Genomic DNA, 18,060 nt, shown 5'->3' with positions numbered 1-18,060 from the left:
AGCAATACCATCCCCGGTGGTGGGTCTGCGAACCAAGATCACACCAGAAAGTCCTGGAGGACAGAACGGCCAAAGAAGCCATCCCTCCGGACTTGGCTGTCAAGGCAATAATGCCTGGCAAACGTGTGGAGCGAAGCCCACGTCGCCGCCTGACAGATGTCCTGCAAAGGGACTCCCCGTCCCAAGGCAGTAGTAGCCGCTGTGGCCCGAGTAGAATGGGCGCGCAGCCCAACAGGAGGGTCCTTTTTTGCCAAGGAGTAACAAATTTTGATGCACAAAATGACCCACCGAGAGATGGTCCGTTTGTGCACAGCTTTTCCCTTCTTAGCACCCACGTACCCAACGAAAAGTTGGTCGTCCACCCGGAACTGCTTTGTGCGGTCCAAATAAAAGGAGAGCGCACGTTTTGGGTCCAGACGGTGGAGCCTCTCTTCCTCTTTGGAAGGATGCGGAGGCGGAAAGAAGGTGGGCAAGGTGACAGACTGCCCAAGATGAAATGGAGTCACCACTTTCGGAAGAAAGGAGGGACGAGGCCGAAGGACCACCATGTCCGGATGAACAGACAGAAAAGGAGGCTTTGAAGATAAAGCCTGGAGCTCACTCACCCGTCTAGCCAAGGTGATGGCTACCAGAAAAGCAGTCTTAAGAATCAGAAGACGAAGAGGACAATTGTGAAGAGGCTCGAAGGGAGCGCACATCAGGAATGTCAAGACAAGATTCAAGTCCCACTGAGGCATTACAAAAGGGACAGGAGGGAACGTGTGAGTAATGCCTTTTAGAAAGCGTGTAACTACAGGGGACTTGAAAAGAGAAGGCTGATCAGGAAGCCGCAAGAAGGCAGAGATGGCAGCAAGATAACCTTTCAGGGTGCCCAGGGCAGAGCCCTGCCGGGCCAAAGAAAGAAGAAAGAGGAGAACCTCAGAAAGAGGGGCGGAAAGGGGATCCACAGCCTTTGCTGTGCACCATGCCACAAATTTGTTCCACCGGCAGGCGTATACCGTCTTTGTGGAGGGACGCCTGGCTGCCAGAATGATATCACAGACTTCAGGAGGCAAGTCAAATGGCATCAACTGCCGCCGCTCAATCTCCACGCATGGAGGTGGAGGCTGGACAGGTTCGGGTGGAGGACCGTCCCCTGCTGCTGCGACAGAAGATCCTCCCGAAGGGGTAGACGTAACGGAGGATCGGTCAACATACTGAGTAGCTCGGGATACCAGTACCTTCGTGCCCAATCCGGAGCCACCAAGATGACTTGGGCCCGGTCGTGCCTGATCTTCTTCAGCACTCTGGGCAGAAGTGGTATAGGCGGAAAGGCGTACAACAGACCGCAACTCACTCGTGACGATAAGCGTCGCCGAGCGAGTGCCGCCTTGGAAATTCCAACGCGCAGAACTGCTGACATTGCGCGTTCTCTTCGGTGGCGAATAGATCTAACCAAGGCTCTCCCCACTGCTGAAAGAGACCTTGCGCCACTTCGGAGTTCAGACGCCATTCGTGATCCATCATGCACCGGCGGCTGAGTTCGTCTGCTCTGGCGTTCAGAGAGCCCGCCAGATGTTGAACCACTAGGGTGACGCCCTGGTGTTCCAGCCACGTCCAGAGGCGCAGAGCCTCCTGACAAAGGGTCCACGACCCCACCCCGCCCTGTTTGTTGCAATACCACATGGCGGTGGTGTTGTCCGTGAACACCTGCACGACACTTCCCCTGACAGAGGGAAGGAAGGCTTTCAGTGCAAGTCGGATCGCTCTCAACTCCAACAGGTTGATGTGGAGACGAGACTCCGCCGGAGACCAGAGGCCTCTGATCTCCGCCTCTCCCATATGGCCACCCCATCCCAGGAGGGACGCATCCGTCACTACGACATGCTCCGGTTGGGGAAGGGAGAGGCTCCTGCCCATGACCCAATCGCGGTCCGTGAGCCACCTCTGCAACTGCTGTGCAGTGCCCTCCGAGATCAAGACATGGTCGGACAGGTTGCCGTGATGCTGGGCCCACTGAAACTTCAGGTCCCACTGCAGAGCCCGCATGCGCCGCCTGGCGTGATGCACTAGTAGGATGCAGGAGGCCATCAGCCCCAGAAGCCGCAACACTAGCCTGACCGAAACCCAGGATAGAGGCCGAAAGATGGGAATCAGGGCCTGTATATCCCGGACCCGCTGTTCCGGTGGATAGACCCGGAACTGCGCCGAATCGAGAACCGCTCTGATGAAGAGGAGCTTCTGAGAGGGACTCAGGTGTGACTTCGGCACGTTGATGGAAAACCCCAGCAAATGCAGGAGATCCGCCGTAGTCTGGAGGTGGGAGACGACTGCCTGGGGCGAGCCCGCCTTCAACAACCAGTCGTCGAGATAGGGGAAGACTGGAACACCTGATCTGCGCAGATGAGCTGCGACCACCGCCATCACTTTCGTGAACACCCGAGGGGCACTGGTGAGGCCGAAGGGGAGCACGGTAAGTGCTCTTGGCCCACCGTGAACCGCAGGTAACGCCGGTGGGCCGGCAGGACGGGGATGTGGAAATAAGCGTCCTGCAAGTCCAACGCTACCATCCAGTCTCCGGGGTCTAGGGCAGCTAGAACCTGAGCCAGAGTCAACATCTTGAACCGTTCCTTCCGGAGGAAGGCATTGACGCTCCGAAGGTCCAAGATAGGGCGTAGGCCCCCTTTGCCCTTCTTGGGAACCAGAAAGTAGTGAGAATAACAACCACGACCTACTTCTGGGCTCGGAACGCGCTCGACGGTTTCCTTGGCCAAGAGGGCGGAAACCTCCTCGTGGAGAAGATGCAAATGATCCCCCGAGATACGGTGGTGCTGCGGTGGCATGGCTGGAGGGGTCGTCTCGAAGGGGAGGGAGTAGCCCCTTCGGACGATTTGCAGCACCCACCTGTCCGATGTGATGGACCGCCAGTGGAGCAGGTGATGGCGAACTCTGCCGCCCACTGGCGTGGAATGGGCCTGAAAGCTCGGACTAGGAAGGCTTTGAGGCGGATGCTGCCGGGGTGGATGTGGGCTGACCTAGTCGTCCTCCAGATCCGCCTCGGCGGAAACCACGTCCGCGACCGCGCGCAGGTTGGTTCTGCGGCTGGTGGCTAGGCGCACGTGAGGAGGCACCCCTTCCTTGGCCACGAAAGGGGCGAAAAGCGGAAGATTGCGACCGCGGGGCCGAGAGGCCCAAGGACTTGGCCGTAGCCCGGGAGTCCTTAAAGCGGTTCAGCGCACTGTCCACCTTCTCGCCAAACAGGCGAGTGCCATCAAACGGCATGTCCATGAGAGTGCTCTGGACATCGCCGGAAAACGACGTGGACCGCAGCCAGGCGTGACGTCGAAGCGCCACAGTGGTGGAAATGGCCCTACCCAGCGAGTCCGTGGTGTCAAGCCCACAACGTATGGCATGTCGCGCGGCATCCCTCCCATCGGCCAGAGCCTGGGTAAGTCGTGTCCGGACCTCCTCCGGACACAGGGGCAGCGCGTCCTCCACCGCATCCCACAGAGAGTGGGAATAACGGTCCAAGAGACAAGCGGTGTTCAAAGACCGCAGGCCCAAACTAAGGGATGAGAACAGTTTCTTGCCATACTGCTCCAGTCTCTTGGAATCCCCGTCCGGCGGGGCGGTCGGGAAAGAGGATTGGGAGGTGGAGGCCTGGATAACCAGGCTCTCAGGGGTAGGGTGTTGGGACAGAAAACTGGGGTCGCCCGGAGCAGGGCGGTGGCGCCTGGCAACGTTCCTGTCCACAGGAGGAACTGTGGAGGGCTTGGACCAGGTGCCCTGTAGAACGTCAGTGAGGGCTTCATTGAACGGCAGCAGAGGCTCAGTGGAGCTTGCTGCAGACTGAAGCACCTCAGTGAGGACGTTAGTCCTCACAGCCACAGCAGGCAGCTCGAGCCCAAGGGCTGCGGCCGCCTTGCGCAGCACCACGGAGAAAGCAGCACCCTCCGAAGCCACAGTCGGAGGAGAGATGAATCCAGTGTCTGGTGAGGTATCCAGACCACTGGCCTCCCCCAGTTCATCTGCCCAGTCCTGGGACAGTTGGGCCTGATGGGCCATAGGATCCTCGGATCCCTCCCAGTAGTCCCCATCATCCGACTCCTGGTGTAGAGGAGAAAGTAACGGAGCCGGGCGGTAGACAAAATGTGTCTCTAGCGGCGTCGATCTCGGCGTCCATCGACGCCGGACCGGCGCCGGACCCGGAGCGGGACTTAACTGGGGCACGACGTCGATCGGGGTCGACGTCGGCGGTGGAACCGGAGTCGACGCCGGTGGAGGAGGCGTGACGAGGTCGACCGGCGTCGGCGGGGACTCGAGAACGGGTCCCTCGGGCGCTTGCGGCGTCGAGGCCGGAGCCGTCAACGGCGCCGGGGCCGGAGCCGCCGGCTGGCAAGGCAGCCAAGTCGGGTCCGCGGGGCCCGAAGGCGCACCAGCGGGCTCCGACGGCGGAGCCAGGTTCCTCATGGCCGAGAGGAAGGCACTGACTTCCACCGGCGTTGCGTTAGTCCCAGGGACCGGAGGGTATGGGGACGGACGCGGCGCCTGCGGCTCCGACGGAGCCGCGGGGGTGGAACCACCCTGACCCTCGACCGAGTCGCGCGACCGGCGAGGGGAGTCCGAAGAGCGATGTCGCCTCTTGGACTTCTTGGAATGCTTCGACTTACCCGAAGACTTTGATCCCGACGACCGATGGTGACGTCGGCTGCGGCTCCGCGACCGATCCTTGGACCTCCTCCTGGACCGGGATCGAGAGGCGCGCGGAGCCGAGTGGCGAATCTCGAGAAGCTTACGGGACCGCTCCCGTCTAGCCTTTGAGGTCAGGGCCTTACAGTCCGAGCACGACTCCGCGTCGTGGTCGAGGCCCAAACAGTACAGGCACCGGCGGTGATGGTCCGTAATCGACATCAATCGGCTACAGTCCGTACAGACTTTAAACCCAGGCATCATACCGGCACCGGTGTCGATAGACAGGATCAAAAAGGATCAAAAAGTCAGTCAAAAATTGACTAAAGGGGTAGCTCTCCCGGATCTGCGCTTACTGGCGCGGAAAAAAGAAGAACTGACGTCAGCGCGCGAGGGCGGCGTCTAAGTACTCCGACGACGTCATCCCGGCGCACGACGCCGACGACGGACGCGGAGCCGCAGACGACGCCTAGCGACGCGCAAGGGGTATTGCTGACGAAAAATCTTCCGGATCCAGTCTGACGCCTGGGGATATTCTAAGGTGAGGAATCTAACGAACGTGTTTCTTTCAGATATATGTTTTAAACTAGTATATGTGACTATTGGTGTATATAAGTGAGTATATGTGAGTGAGAGATTGAAAGAGTTCCTGTATGAATAAGTATGTGTTTCTATAAGTGATTGTTTAAAAGACTAAGTATGTGTAAGTTTCCGTAGAAGTAAGTGTGGTGGTGTGTGTATAACTGTATATGCAAATAAATGTAGGTTTGATTCTTTATTAGCATGAGTGACTATGTGTGTGAGTAACTCTATGGATGAGTGGCATTGTGTAACAGGATGTATAGGTGTATGAGTACATATGATGAGTGAGTACATGTATGAGTGACTGTATAGGACTGTTGGTGAATGAGTGGATGTGTATGCGGATCTTAGAATTACTGAAGAGGTTGTTGTAACTGGTATTGGTATGTCCATTGTTTTGAAAAGTTTAGTCTCTATTTTTGAATGTGTGTATCAAAGGTTATATTAGGGTGAGAGGAGGTCTGCCACTCTATCACAAGGATGATGTCATCAGTGATGTCATTTGAGATGTCATCAGTGATGTCACTGACCATGTCATGAGTGATGTAATATGTGACGTCATCAGCAATGCATTGCGGGCGCGCGAGTTATAGTTAGCTGAACTAACTATAACGGGGGAATTTCAATGGTTTTGTACAAGTGAAAAGTCCAGCTAACTATAACACCCCTGAAACCTATGGTTTTTTCAGTGAATTTCTAAGGTTTTTTAAATGCTAATTCCTAACTAGAACGTGCCTGAAACCTATGGTTTTTTCTGTGAATTTCAAAGGTTTTTTAAATGCTAATTTCTAACTATGCCTACAGAGATAGGACATGTGAAGAAAGAAGAAAAATGCACAGAAAGGAAAAAAAGTGCAGAAAGAAGCAACAGAAGTCCTCAAAGACTAAGAAAAGTGCAAGAAGGATAACGTGCAGAAAGAACAAAAAGAAGAGCAGAAAGAAGCCTTGTTGCAAAATCATCCTGTACCCTCAACTTTTTCAGACGGATACTGGTGGTAACTGAGTCTGACTAACCAGTCCTAGAGCCAGTGCTATGTTAAAAGACACTTAGAATACAGTGAAAACACCTACATACACTAGGGAACATTATGCGTTGGGGTCCCCCTGTGATTAGCATGACCTCCTCTGTAAGCCCCTAGTATATAATAGGGCAGGGGGAGTAAAACTACCTCTTAAAACAGGCCACAGGGCGTTTTTGCACACGTTAACTCAGGCCCCATCCCCTCCCTTCACCACTGTGTAAACACGCCCTGTGTCCATTTTTAGTTGGGAGATTAAGTTAATTTGAATCCTGAGGGTCCCTAGGGTCCAACTAGCCCACTAGGTACCTTCAGTAAGTGCCACAGAGCTGCGTTGCAGAGAGGTGTAAAAAGTGGCACGGCCTGGACCACCTCTCTGCAATGCAGCTCAGTGGCGCTTACTGGAAGCACTTGGTGGGCTAGTTAGCCCCCAGGGGCCCTCAGTATTGAAGGAAAATTATATCCCCAATTTAAAACGTGCCATAGTGCGTGTTTGCACACGTCACCTCAGGCCCCATCCCCTCCCTTCACCACTGTGTAAGCGCGCCCTGTGGCTGTTCTAAGTTGAGAGATTAAGTCCCCTTGAATCCTAAGGGTCCCTAGGGTCAAACTAGACCACTAGGTACCTCCAGTAAGTGCCACAGAGCTGAGTTGCAGAGAGGTGTAAAAAAGGGGCTTGGCCTCAGAACACCTGTCTGCAGCGCATCTCCCTGGTGCATACTGGAGATGCCTGTTGGGCTAGTTGGCCCTCAGGGACCCTCAGTATTGAAGAGGAATTAATTCCCCAACTTACAACTCGCCAGGGGGCGCGTTTGCAGAGTGCTGCAAGGAGGGGGCGTGGCCTCCGGCACGATGCCAGTCTTTTATTTATTTTAATTTTTTAAGAAGGGGGGCTGTGTGGTTCCCCTTCTTATTCTAATTTATTGGCCCGGATGACCCCATCCCCCAGGGCCTGTCTCCTAATTATATTTTTTTGACCCCAATCCCCAGGGCCGGCCACTGTTCTTTATTATTTTAAAAAAATATATATTTATAGACACACCTAGGACATGCTGGACAAACCGTACGTACCTATCACCATGACGATTTGAGTGATATTCATTAAAAGGCGACTATGCATACAATGAATCCACGTGGAATGTATTTACACCACTAGTGAAGCTCTGACATGTCTGATGCCCTACCGTGCCTAATCCCGGTAGACACCCTTGTCGTTTATTCATACAAACATAGGTAGCTATTGACTGGCACATTTAATACATATGCACACCAAGCCATTCAAAGGGGATTCGACAAAAATTCGACCAAAACTATGCAAGAAACCCCCCTCACGGTTAATAAAACACACATCCACTGCCGGATGTGTAATACTTTTTATTTTACTCTCTGGAAAGGGGACGAACATCACTTGAGAGTCACAGCGTGCTCCTGGCAGAGCTCAATGCTGTGTTACACCCACCATTGCCTGCTGAGTGCCACACACCTCTGTGTTGTATTCCACTAGCTAGTGCATATGCTATGACACTCTCTAGCCCATGTGCACTGTAACACCACCCCGTGAATATGTCATGCCACACTTGTCTTCGCACGGGTTATATTGCCCCATCTAACGTGCCTTCCTCGATGCCTATGTTATAACGTACAATGCTATGCCATACATATTACAATCTGGGATCCATATCTTTGTCACAGTGCATATGCAACATTACATCCCCCAGCACATATTTTATATTACAACTTTAGAGACTAGTTAGGTTACACAACACTGCCCTGTGCATATTACACTCCAAGGCGCATATCGCATAGCACGCGCTAGTGCCGGTGCTATCTCGTGCTCTCCAATGAATGTCATTGCGCACAATGTATTGCATATTATATTTCACGCCCGGTTCATCTTATATCACACTTTTTGGTGCATAGTTTATAACATACACTATATCTAGTTTTCATTTTCAATCGTGCTCTCAGGACTATGTTCTATATAACACTGTGTTCACCTACCCTTTTCACGGGCATTACATTTTGCGATAGGGGGTGGAGGGTCAGGGGGTGTTTCTGCCAAGTGAGCCCGGAGTCAGTCACAAACGTCCTCTTCTTCCTGAATAAAAGTGAGATTATGCTGCATACTTGTTCATATTTTAAGTAGTTCGCACAGACACACGTTTTAAAAACAATAAAGTTCCTAATACCCGCCTTCTCTGAACAGTTAGCTTGCTGCCCCATCCCCCTCCTCCCTATCCTGTTGTCTGAATCCATGGACTAGCCTCCTCCCTCCTGCCATGCATGGTCTGATGTGCTGCCACTGCCCTCCATTTAGCATGATGTACCAGTCCACTCCTCCTGCCCTCCACTGCCCAATTTTATGGCCCATCATTGACCTCCTGCTTAGCCTCTGTGCTTAGCTTGCTGCCCCTATTCTCCTTCCCCCTGCCCTCCGATGTCTTTGTGTATGCCCCTGCTCCATCCTTTTTGCCCACCATGTTCCATGGACCTGCCACTCCTATCTACTCTGAGTGTTCTGTTGAGCTGCCACTCCCCTCCCACCTGCCTAGCATTGTCAGATGACTGTAACCTGTCCCTGCCACCTCCACCCTGCCTGTCCACATGCCATGCCCCTATCCTCTTCCTCCTGTCCTACATGGTCCATTGTACTGCCACACCCTTCTGCCCTCCCTGGTCTGTTGTGCTGCAACTGCTCCTCCTGCTTGCCCCGTGCGGTCTGTTGTGAGGCCCCTTCCCCTGAACTTTCTTGTCTGTGCACAGGTCCTGACCCTCCCTTCTATCCTCCATCGTCCTTTGTGCATACCCCTGCACCCTCCTTCTTGCCCATCATAGCCATTGTGCTACCACTAACCCTCCCACTTGCCATGCATGGTCTTCTGTGCTGCCATGGCCCGTCCCACCTTCCCTGTGTGGTCAGTTAGCTGCCCCTGAACCCCTCCCACCTTCCCTCCATGGTCTGTGTGTATGCCATCACAGTCTCACTGTTGCTCTTCATGGTGTGTCTTGCTTCTAGTGCCCATCCTGCCTGACCCCCATGGCTATCTTGCTGCTCCTGCCCTGCCCCCTTGCCCCCAGCCCTCGGTTTACATGTGCAGACCCCTACTCCCTCCCTCCTGGCTTGTCTGTTCCATTGTAATGACCCTGATCCATCCCTCCTGCCCTTTATGGTCTGTTATGCTGCAGCTTTCTCTCCTGTCTGTCCATTATGGTCCTGCCTCTTGCCCCTCTGTTCTCTGTTGTCCATGTGCATGGTCCTGTCCCCTCCCTCTTGCTTTCTATGGATTGTTGTGCTGCACTCCCGTCCCGCATGCCCTGTGTGGTGTATTGTGCTGCTGCAAACCCTGATGCCTGCCCTGCAGGGTCAGTTTGGTGCACCTCTCCATGTCCCTCCTGTCCTCTGTTATCCAAGTCCATGTCCCTACCCCATTTCCTTCCATGATCCAATGTACCATACTTGCGAACATTTTGAACTTGGTAAGAGGGAGATTTTGAAAAAAAACTGGGGTAATACAAGGCTTTTCGGGATGGAAGCTATGCATTTGCTGTGCTGAACACTGAAGACAACACTAATGCATGCAAAATCATGCACAGTGACACACGAGCACTTATGCACAATGAAGCTTGAGAAAATATTCTTGCTTTAAAATAGTAAACCTGATTATCATTGTCAACATTTGATAATGGAGGAACAGGCTTCATTGATTGCTTATTTGCCTTTACTCTCTGAAACCAGTCTTCTACTGGCAACGACCAATTTCAACTGTCAACTGCATTCAATACTTTTGTTTTTTTAGAAATGGTTACATTCGCTGGCCTCGCATTACAAAACCTTCCCACCCTCTCTGCCTCAGTGTCTGTCACCATCTCTTCCCTACAACCTGGCTTCAGACAAGTGTTGGCATACTCTGATGTACTAGTGCAGTCTCCTCAGTAGGAAATGCTTTCAGTTTTTTACTTTGATTCCATCATGAAGGTATTCAGATATGTCACACATTTGCCATAAATTCTGAATGTTAGCACTCTAGTTGCTCATTAGATCACTGTAGTAAAACTACTGTTCACCATGGAAGTCTGCTTCTGGTATTAAAAGTGCATGTTTCAGTCTTCATGTTAGAATTTTTTAATGAAATAGAAGAGGATTTGAGAAGTCACTCAAAATGTGCCCTCATTTTCTTTCTTCAGCATCAATCATAATTTCTATGGCAAAATGAACCCCCTCATTGTGTTCCTTTTTACATTAAATGTTTTAAGTGTTACCAGTTTATTCCAATCAAGATGGCTTCAGGTGTGCCATACTTTTGGCATAATGAAGACAGTAAGCGCTCTAGTTGTTTTTAAGAACACTCTGGGACATTCTGTCATTGGGCTATACTTGGGCTACATCTGGGTGATATTTGGGCTACATTTGGGCTCTTTTGTCTCTGGTGGCCATCTTGGCAGACTTATTTGTTATGAAGTTTCTTAATTTCCTCGTTTACTGCAGTCTCCTCAGTAGGAAATACTTTCAGTTTTTTACTTTGATTCCAAAGGCATTCAGATGTGTCACACATTTGCCATAAATTCAGAATGTTAGCACTCTTTTTGCTCATTAGATCACTGTAGTAAAGCTACTGCTCACCAGGGAAAACTGCTGCTGGTATTGAAAGTGCATGTTTCAGTCTGCATGTCAGAATTTTTTAATGAAATAGAAGAGGATTTGAGAAGTCACTCAAAATGTGCCCTAATTTTTATTTCTGCAGCACTAATCATACTTTTTATGGAAAAATGAACCCCCTCATTTTGTTCCTTTTTAAATTAAACGTTTTAAGAGTTACCACTTTAATCCAAGCAAGATGGCTTCAGGTGTGCCATACGTTTATCATAAGTAGGACTGTTAGCGCTCTAGTTGTTCTTTGGAACACTCTGGGAAGCTGCAGTAGAACACAAAGGAATCAACTGACAGTCTCTGCCCTTGTTGGATGTACATGTTTTACTGAGAATGTCAGACTTCATTCTCACATGACTGAGAAAGATAATGTGAATTTACAGAAAATAAGCTCTCAGTTTAGCTTATAGATCGATCACCTTCCAAACCTCTGTGGGAAAAGCATGAGAAAATATTTTTCTCTCAATCATGATATCCCAGCAGAAGGCTTTTTCACATGGTGAAATCACCTTAGAACATACCACAATTCCTAAAATGAGTATGGTACCATCAACAAATGATTTAGAAGGTAACTAAAGTCTTAAAACCTTCTATTAACTGCAATGCTTTTTAATGAGGTGCTATCATGTATATTGGTCCCAAGATGGCTGCCAACACTTCTTGGATGAAGTGCTGACAGCCAATCAGATCTCAGGATGAGATGTGTGGTTAGGCTCCGCCCACATATACATATGATTTTACTTTTGATTTTCTCAGGAACTACTGAACAGATTGACACCAGACCTGCAAAAGGCACATCCCTGACCTGAGGACTACCACTCTGCCAAATTTCAAGTAATTCTGTTCAGCCGTTCGGGCTGTACCTTGCACTAAAGGTCCCTATGGAAAATTGCATGGGGAAAACGCGTTTTGGGACCCCCCCTTTTTCTCAGCCCCCGCTTGACGAATCCCCCCTGAGACTTTCAGGGTAGGAGCGGAGCGCCCCACCTATTTTGAGAATTTCGCGAGGATTCGTCAACCGGCGCCAAAGTTATTCCAAATAGAATGTTGCGGATTTCCTATGGAAACACGGTCCTAACTATAACTATCTACTGGCGACCGCCAGTAGATATATATATATATATATATATATATATATATATATATATATATATATATATATATATAATGTACACATTTGAACTGATTCGCTTCTTAGTTCACTAGTGGCATTGTGGTCATGGTAGGCGCTCAAAAGTTTCCAACTTCACTATCACTTTTAATAAACTCCTCTCAATGCGATTATGTAATCTTATGTACCAAGGTAAAATGCTTCCACATGTTAAAGAATACACTTTTTATTTCAATGTTTAAGGTTCGATTTATGTAAGAGCTCTTCAAGCCAAGCCGGACTCTTGATTCGACTCGGACTTGCTATCCTTATTTATTTGTTGGTTTGCCCACCTCTGCCTCTCCCAGAGCCACTCCATTAAACCCAGAGAAAATGGCCTCTTTAAAACAAAATACAGTTGTGTTGAGACACTGCATGAAACACATATCTGCACTGGGGAGAGAAAGAGTGACATAGTACTTACCATAAGCGAACCCTTTTACATGCTCTTCACGCCGGACTGTGGTAATACAAGGCTTTTCGGGATGGAAGCTATGCATTTGCTGTGCTGAACACTGAAGACAACACTAATGCATGCAAAATCATGCACAGTGACACACGAGCACTTATGCACAATGAAGCTTGAGAAAATATTCTTGCTTTAAAATAGTAAACCTGATTATCATTGTCAACATTTGATAATGGAGGAACAGGCTTCATTGATTGCTTATTTGCCTTTACTCTCTGAAACCAGTCTTCTACTGGCAACGACCAATTTCAACTGTCAACTGCATTCAATACTTTTGTTTTTTTAGAAATGGTTACATTCGCTGGCCTCGCATTACAAAACCTTCCCACCCTCTCTGCCTCAGTGTCTGTCACCATCTCTTCCCTACAACCTGGCTTCAGACAAGTGTTGGCATACTCTGATGTACTAGTGCGTCACTTGGAGGAGGGGGGGCGCTGATTCTTCCAGCTATCAGCAGAGTAAAGATGCAGGGTCTCTAAGTAGGGGTGAAAGATCAACAAAGCCTCGTTAGCAAGTCGGTGGTCTTTTAAAGACCTGTGAAGTATTCGGGTGCGGCGGTGTGTGTTTCCAGGAAGCTGTAGCATTGCGCGCCTGGGTCCGCTGCCGAATTAGTACAGTGCAAGTTATCACTTGATTATCAGAGTGCTGCACGAAAACAGGCCGACTTGTCAGCTGTGTTGCTCTAATTTCAGCACATACCCATTTCCTTTCTGCGTTGCTGCCCCTTGAGTACCGGTACTCTGTTTGACCAAGTAGAAGTTCCAGTACTCAAGGGCAGAAAATTCAGAAGTGCCGGTACTTAGTACCGGAGAGTACCGACCCATTTAAAGCACTGTGTGTGCATTGTGATCATCTCCGGGTAGGAGATATCTAAACGTGTTAGAGAGTATATTATAATAAATACATATTTTTATAAATACCTTGTGTGGTTCTTTTTCACTTAATCTATACTATAGGATTGCATTCTGGTAAAACAAGCTGCTTTACACTCCTTCTGGACTAAGCCTGAAGGCTGCTCTCCACAGCTACCACTTAGAGAGCTTCTAAGGTTGTCTAAGACCTCCTAAATCACCATAAGGGTTGTCTGGACAGGTGCAAGGTGCCCACTTACATTAGTGGACATCATATACCAGGCCAGCTTCTCGCAACTCCATTCTTTTATGGAAAAATAAAAGACCTACTTAAAGGTTTTTCATCAGAAATGAGGACAGTGAGAACTTGGGTTAAACTGGAGTATTTGAATGCCAAGCTGCCGAGAGAAGATCCCTACAAGAAACCTCTCGTCTCACCCCCATGAGATGGTACTGTGAATAGAGCTCTCAAGCACAGGTAAGACGGTACGTGGAGCTCTCCTCAGCCGGCGCAGAGAAATGCACTGATTTCTAGTCCTCCTTTAGCAAACAGTATCTTTGTTTGTGATTTTAGTATTGTTCTGGACAGTTTGCGTTCATCAAGATGTGTTATGTGGAAAAAAAGACTACGTGCCTGATAATTTTCTTAGCATGTGAACCTAAAATATTTGTACTCGTTCTGAATGTACTCAATATGCCAGAGTACATAAGATGTTTAAGATATTTAATGCTTTTTTGTAAATTGAAAAAACAGGGGTCTGTTCCAATCAGCTTGCATCTAGTTACTGAAGATGGGAACCTTCTCAGGCTGTAGGGTTCACCCATTTGCTTATGGTGTGCACTGCAACGGGGTTGTCTAGGGGACACCCTTACTCACTAAATTCCAGTACAGTGCGTTTCGCTTCCAGACTCAAAAAGTCCCATACAGCTGCCAGTCTTGTACAAGAAATTAAGAGAGAACTTTATCAACATCCTTGCATTACAAAATGTTTTGTTCCAGCTACCCTCGTGGCTCAAACACACCTACCATCACAGTAAGTCAATCAAATGAGGAAACAGTTGCCCAAGTACTCTATTCTATAGCAGTGGCTAATTCAAGTGTTGGTGAATGCTGGTGCGGCTGCATGGTGCTTCTTCTGCCAGGATGTCAGAGTAAGAGCCGCCAAACTTGAGATACTAATCGAAGCTCCCATCTATATCGGAGCAGGTGCAAGACAGAGGTACCAGAATACAACATTTTGTGTGTTAACTACAGGCGCCCAGACAGTTCACAGCGCTTCCAGACAAACAGCAGAAAGGTATTGCAAACACCTACCGCGGCGGGACAGCCTAGTGTCTGCGTCAGTGTCCACGAACAGCTTCATCTGAAACATGTCCCGGATGTCCTGTACGTAGAAGGCCAGGATGCCCTCGAAGAGTACCACGTCCGCAGGGTACACGGTGATACTCTCTTCTTTCCTTATGGACCCCAGAAAACAAACAACAACACAATATATTTTAGTACTTTTGTTTGTTTAGTTGCTAGGTCTCCTTGTAATTACAATAAGATGGCAAGTGCTGCAGGCTCTCAGCCCTACTGAATGTCACCTTATATTTGCAGAAATAAAGCAGTGGCGTGAACAGCCTCATTCCACGTTGCCGGAGCATCCTATGCGGAAGTTGTTGCTAGGCAATCACATCCCCCCGTGGCTTTAATACCGGGAAGATCTCCAAGCACATGCATAAGATGGCAGACTGAAGGTGCACCCATAACCACATTATAGCCTGCTGCTCGTGTATTGCTTCCTGTGGACTGCATCACAGACCCTTGCAAACAGCTGCGCCAGACCACACCACTAAATATTTCAACAACTCGCCTGATCACACAAGGTCTACAAGTGTTTCAACATCCAAAACAATCGACAACACCAAGAGGTCTGGGTTTGCTGTGCCAACATATGCAGCACAAGCCCATGAAACAGAAAAAAACCAAAAAGGCAAACTGTATTGAATGAATGCTCCCTAGTTGTAATAGTCCCTCATGCAGTTCAATATGAACACTGGAATGGAGACTGAGAGATACACTTAAAACAGCTAATGGCATTAGGTGAGAGAAATACTCCATTTGGCGATGAGAAGATTTTGTGAAAAAGTAGCCAATGGCTGAAACGCGCTGGTTTCAGCAAGGCAGTGGTTGAGAGGGGTGGACCGGAAGCCCGCTCTTTGGAGATTGCAAGCAGCGGGTTTGTCTGACAGCTCCACTGTCAAAACCCAAGCGTGTAAGCCCTCCAGCTTCTGAACACCACAGCTGCTGCAGCGCAGTCAGCGCTTCACTTGTGCCAGTGGGGGGGTCACAGGCGCTCATTCTTGGGGACCGAGGCAGATTTATCCCACTTTGACCAAGAGCAAAACAGAAAAGGGCATAAAAGTGAGAAAGAAGGTGGAAGACAAAGATAGGTAAACCGTGACACGCACATAAGGCAGGGATGAGCAAGAAACCACAGGAGTGCGATAGAAGCAGGAAGCATGGCTGGTGGAAGAAAGGCAGGAGGTGAAACAAAGACCTAGACAGCCCTGGTATTCGGTAGTAAGCTTTTTTTTTTTTTTTCTTAAATAGGAGGGGGGCTGTATAAAGTAAGCATAGACTGTAGCACATACCAGCTCTCATGCCACGAGGAACCTGCACCTTCCAACTCCGAGGACTAGTTTATCCTCATTGACACTATAAATTACTCTCTCCCCCACTTCTGAACCCCCACTCAACTTCCTCACTCTTATCCAGAGGCCGCCACACCAAATCATGCTCGACAGTAAACTCAAGAGGACAGAGCTTAGATATGTGGGCCAAACTACTTGGAAGGGCAGTATTCGGTTTCAGAGGCTGCAAAGCATGGGCGTTCAATGGCTTGGAGCGGGCATCCATGGGTAAGCGCTGGGGACGTGCGTAGCGAGGAAGGGAGGGAAACCCAGAGTCCAGCTCTCTGGACTGAGGCTGGCCGTTTGCCCAAATCCCAGCTGACTGAAGGTCAGACAGAGAGCACCCATGCACCCATTGGATATCCCACCCCTCTCCCATCGCTGCAGGCCTCGTGAAGAGCGGCGGGCTAGGGACACAGAGCTTGGTTTATTCCAGCCAGGACCTGAACTTTTGCACCACGAGTGGAGGTAGAGGTTGGCACACAGGCGCCAAGTCTGTTCTGTGCCAAGCAATGCCTAGCAGCTACAAGAGTGACAGGCGTCCACCAGTAGCACCCTGGTCCCTCGAGTGTGCCAGCAATGGCCGAAACATCCCTCTTCCCAGAGTCTCAGGGCATGAGGAATACCAGCGAGAAGTCTCGCTGGCAGCCTACCCACCTACACAAGATGCCCTCCCACCCCTCTCCAGCAGAACCCCCCCCCCCCCCGCCCCCCCAAACAACAAAATGTAGGGCAGAAGTGGATGCTCGACTTTTGAGGGCACCCGTAGGGCTAGATGCAGTGTTGTGGAATCAAAAGCTGCTAGGATTACGAAATATGCACTTTAATAGAACATATTTGTTGACAGTACCAGCACATCCACCCAGGCCGCAGGGTGCCCCGCCTAATAGGAAACCGTGCACATTTCCTCTTTTCCCTGACAACGGCCACTGTGCCGTTTGTGTGAGCAGGTGCAGCCGGACGCCCAGGGCGCTTCTCCAAAGGCCCACAGAGGGCCCTCACTACATCTAGTGTGAGCTCTGGGTGCATGCAGTGCTGGGGGGGAGGGGGTAGCTGAAGGGAGTAAGAGGGGTCTGACGAGCCCTCCACATTGGGCCTTCTGCTGCGTGCGCGCGCTGCATAGGCCCGCCCCCGCACGGTGCCAGTAATTAACAGGTTGCATGTGGGAGGCTAGGGGTCGGAAATGTCACCACAGAAGTAAAGAAAGACAGGGAAAGGAAGGCAACTGATAGGGGCGGGGGAAGAACATTAAAAAGAAAAGATAGAGGGGCCAGGAAAGAGTAAGGGCAAAGGATGAAAAATGGTAGAGAGCATGGAAAGGCCTTCAAAGGAGACTATCAAGGTGAGACAGCCTTGCTGCCACAAAAGATGCACTAAAAGCCTTTTACTCTGCAACAAGTGCTTTAAATGAGCAGGTGCTGCCCAGTATTGAGTGCCTGCACTTCTTTAAATTAAAGGGAGATTACCTGCACTTCTCGGCACCGCTGCAATTTCATTCGATGGGATAGTGCCAGCACTTCTCAGGAGCAAACAGCTACTCCATTATTTCATTTAAAGCATGCCTGCAACAGATGCCGGTCACTTGGTCGAAATGGGCGCAAAAGGCTAAAAGTCACCCATGGGAGCTGCGGTGCGGACGGAGTTCTCTTCAAATCTGGCCATGTACGCACTGAAGGACGCATCCAGGGCCGATTTAAGGACAGCCCCTCCACGAATAGTTCCTTCATTCAGGGGTAGATGTTACAGAAAAGCAACGGGAGCCGAGTTCCAACATATTCATTTTCCTGTTTATTAGTATGGGTCCAGTACTTTCCATAAACTTTTCCTGGTTCGGGCACTTTCTCGCCCCTCAAGCAGCCCTCTCTAAAACATTTTAAATCGGAGAATCTTTGTTACTCAAGTGTCACTGGTGCTTCCAATGTGCAGAAAGTACATTAACTAAATAATGCCTTTCCCCATCCAGTGCTCTACCCAGTCACCACCCCTACCTGGTCAAA

General features: G+C 49.8%; 1 protein-coding gene across 1 annotated transcript in view; it reads right to left on the bottom strand.

Annotated features, from left to right (window-relative positions):
- The window catches only part of UCK2 (uridine-cytidine kinase 2), a 122,187-nt gene that overhangs the window by 21,726 nt on the left and 82,401 nt on the right, over positions 1-18,060 (bottom strand). The window contains exon 4 of the mRNA XM_085601540.1: positions 14,703-14,845. Coding sequence (XP_085457666.1) covers positions 14,703-14,845 — 143 coding nt within the window. The remainder of the gene's footprint in view (positions 1-14,702; positions 14,846-18,060) is intronic.

The sequence above is a fragment of the Triturus cristatus genome, chromosome 4_2, assembly GCF_964204655.1.
Source record: "Triturus cristatus chromosome 4_2, aTriCri1.1, whole genome shotgun sequence".
NCBI classification, from domain to species: Eukaryota; Metazoa; Chordata; class Amphibia; order Caudata; family Salamandridae; genus Triturus; species Triturus cristatus.
Note: the sequence above shows the minus strand (reverse complement) of the source record. Positions and strands in the feature narration are given on the sequence as shown.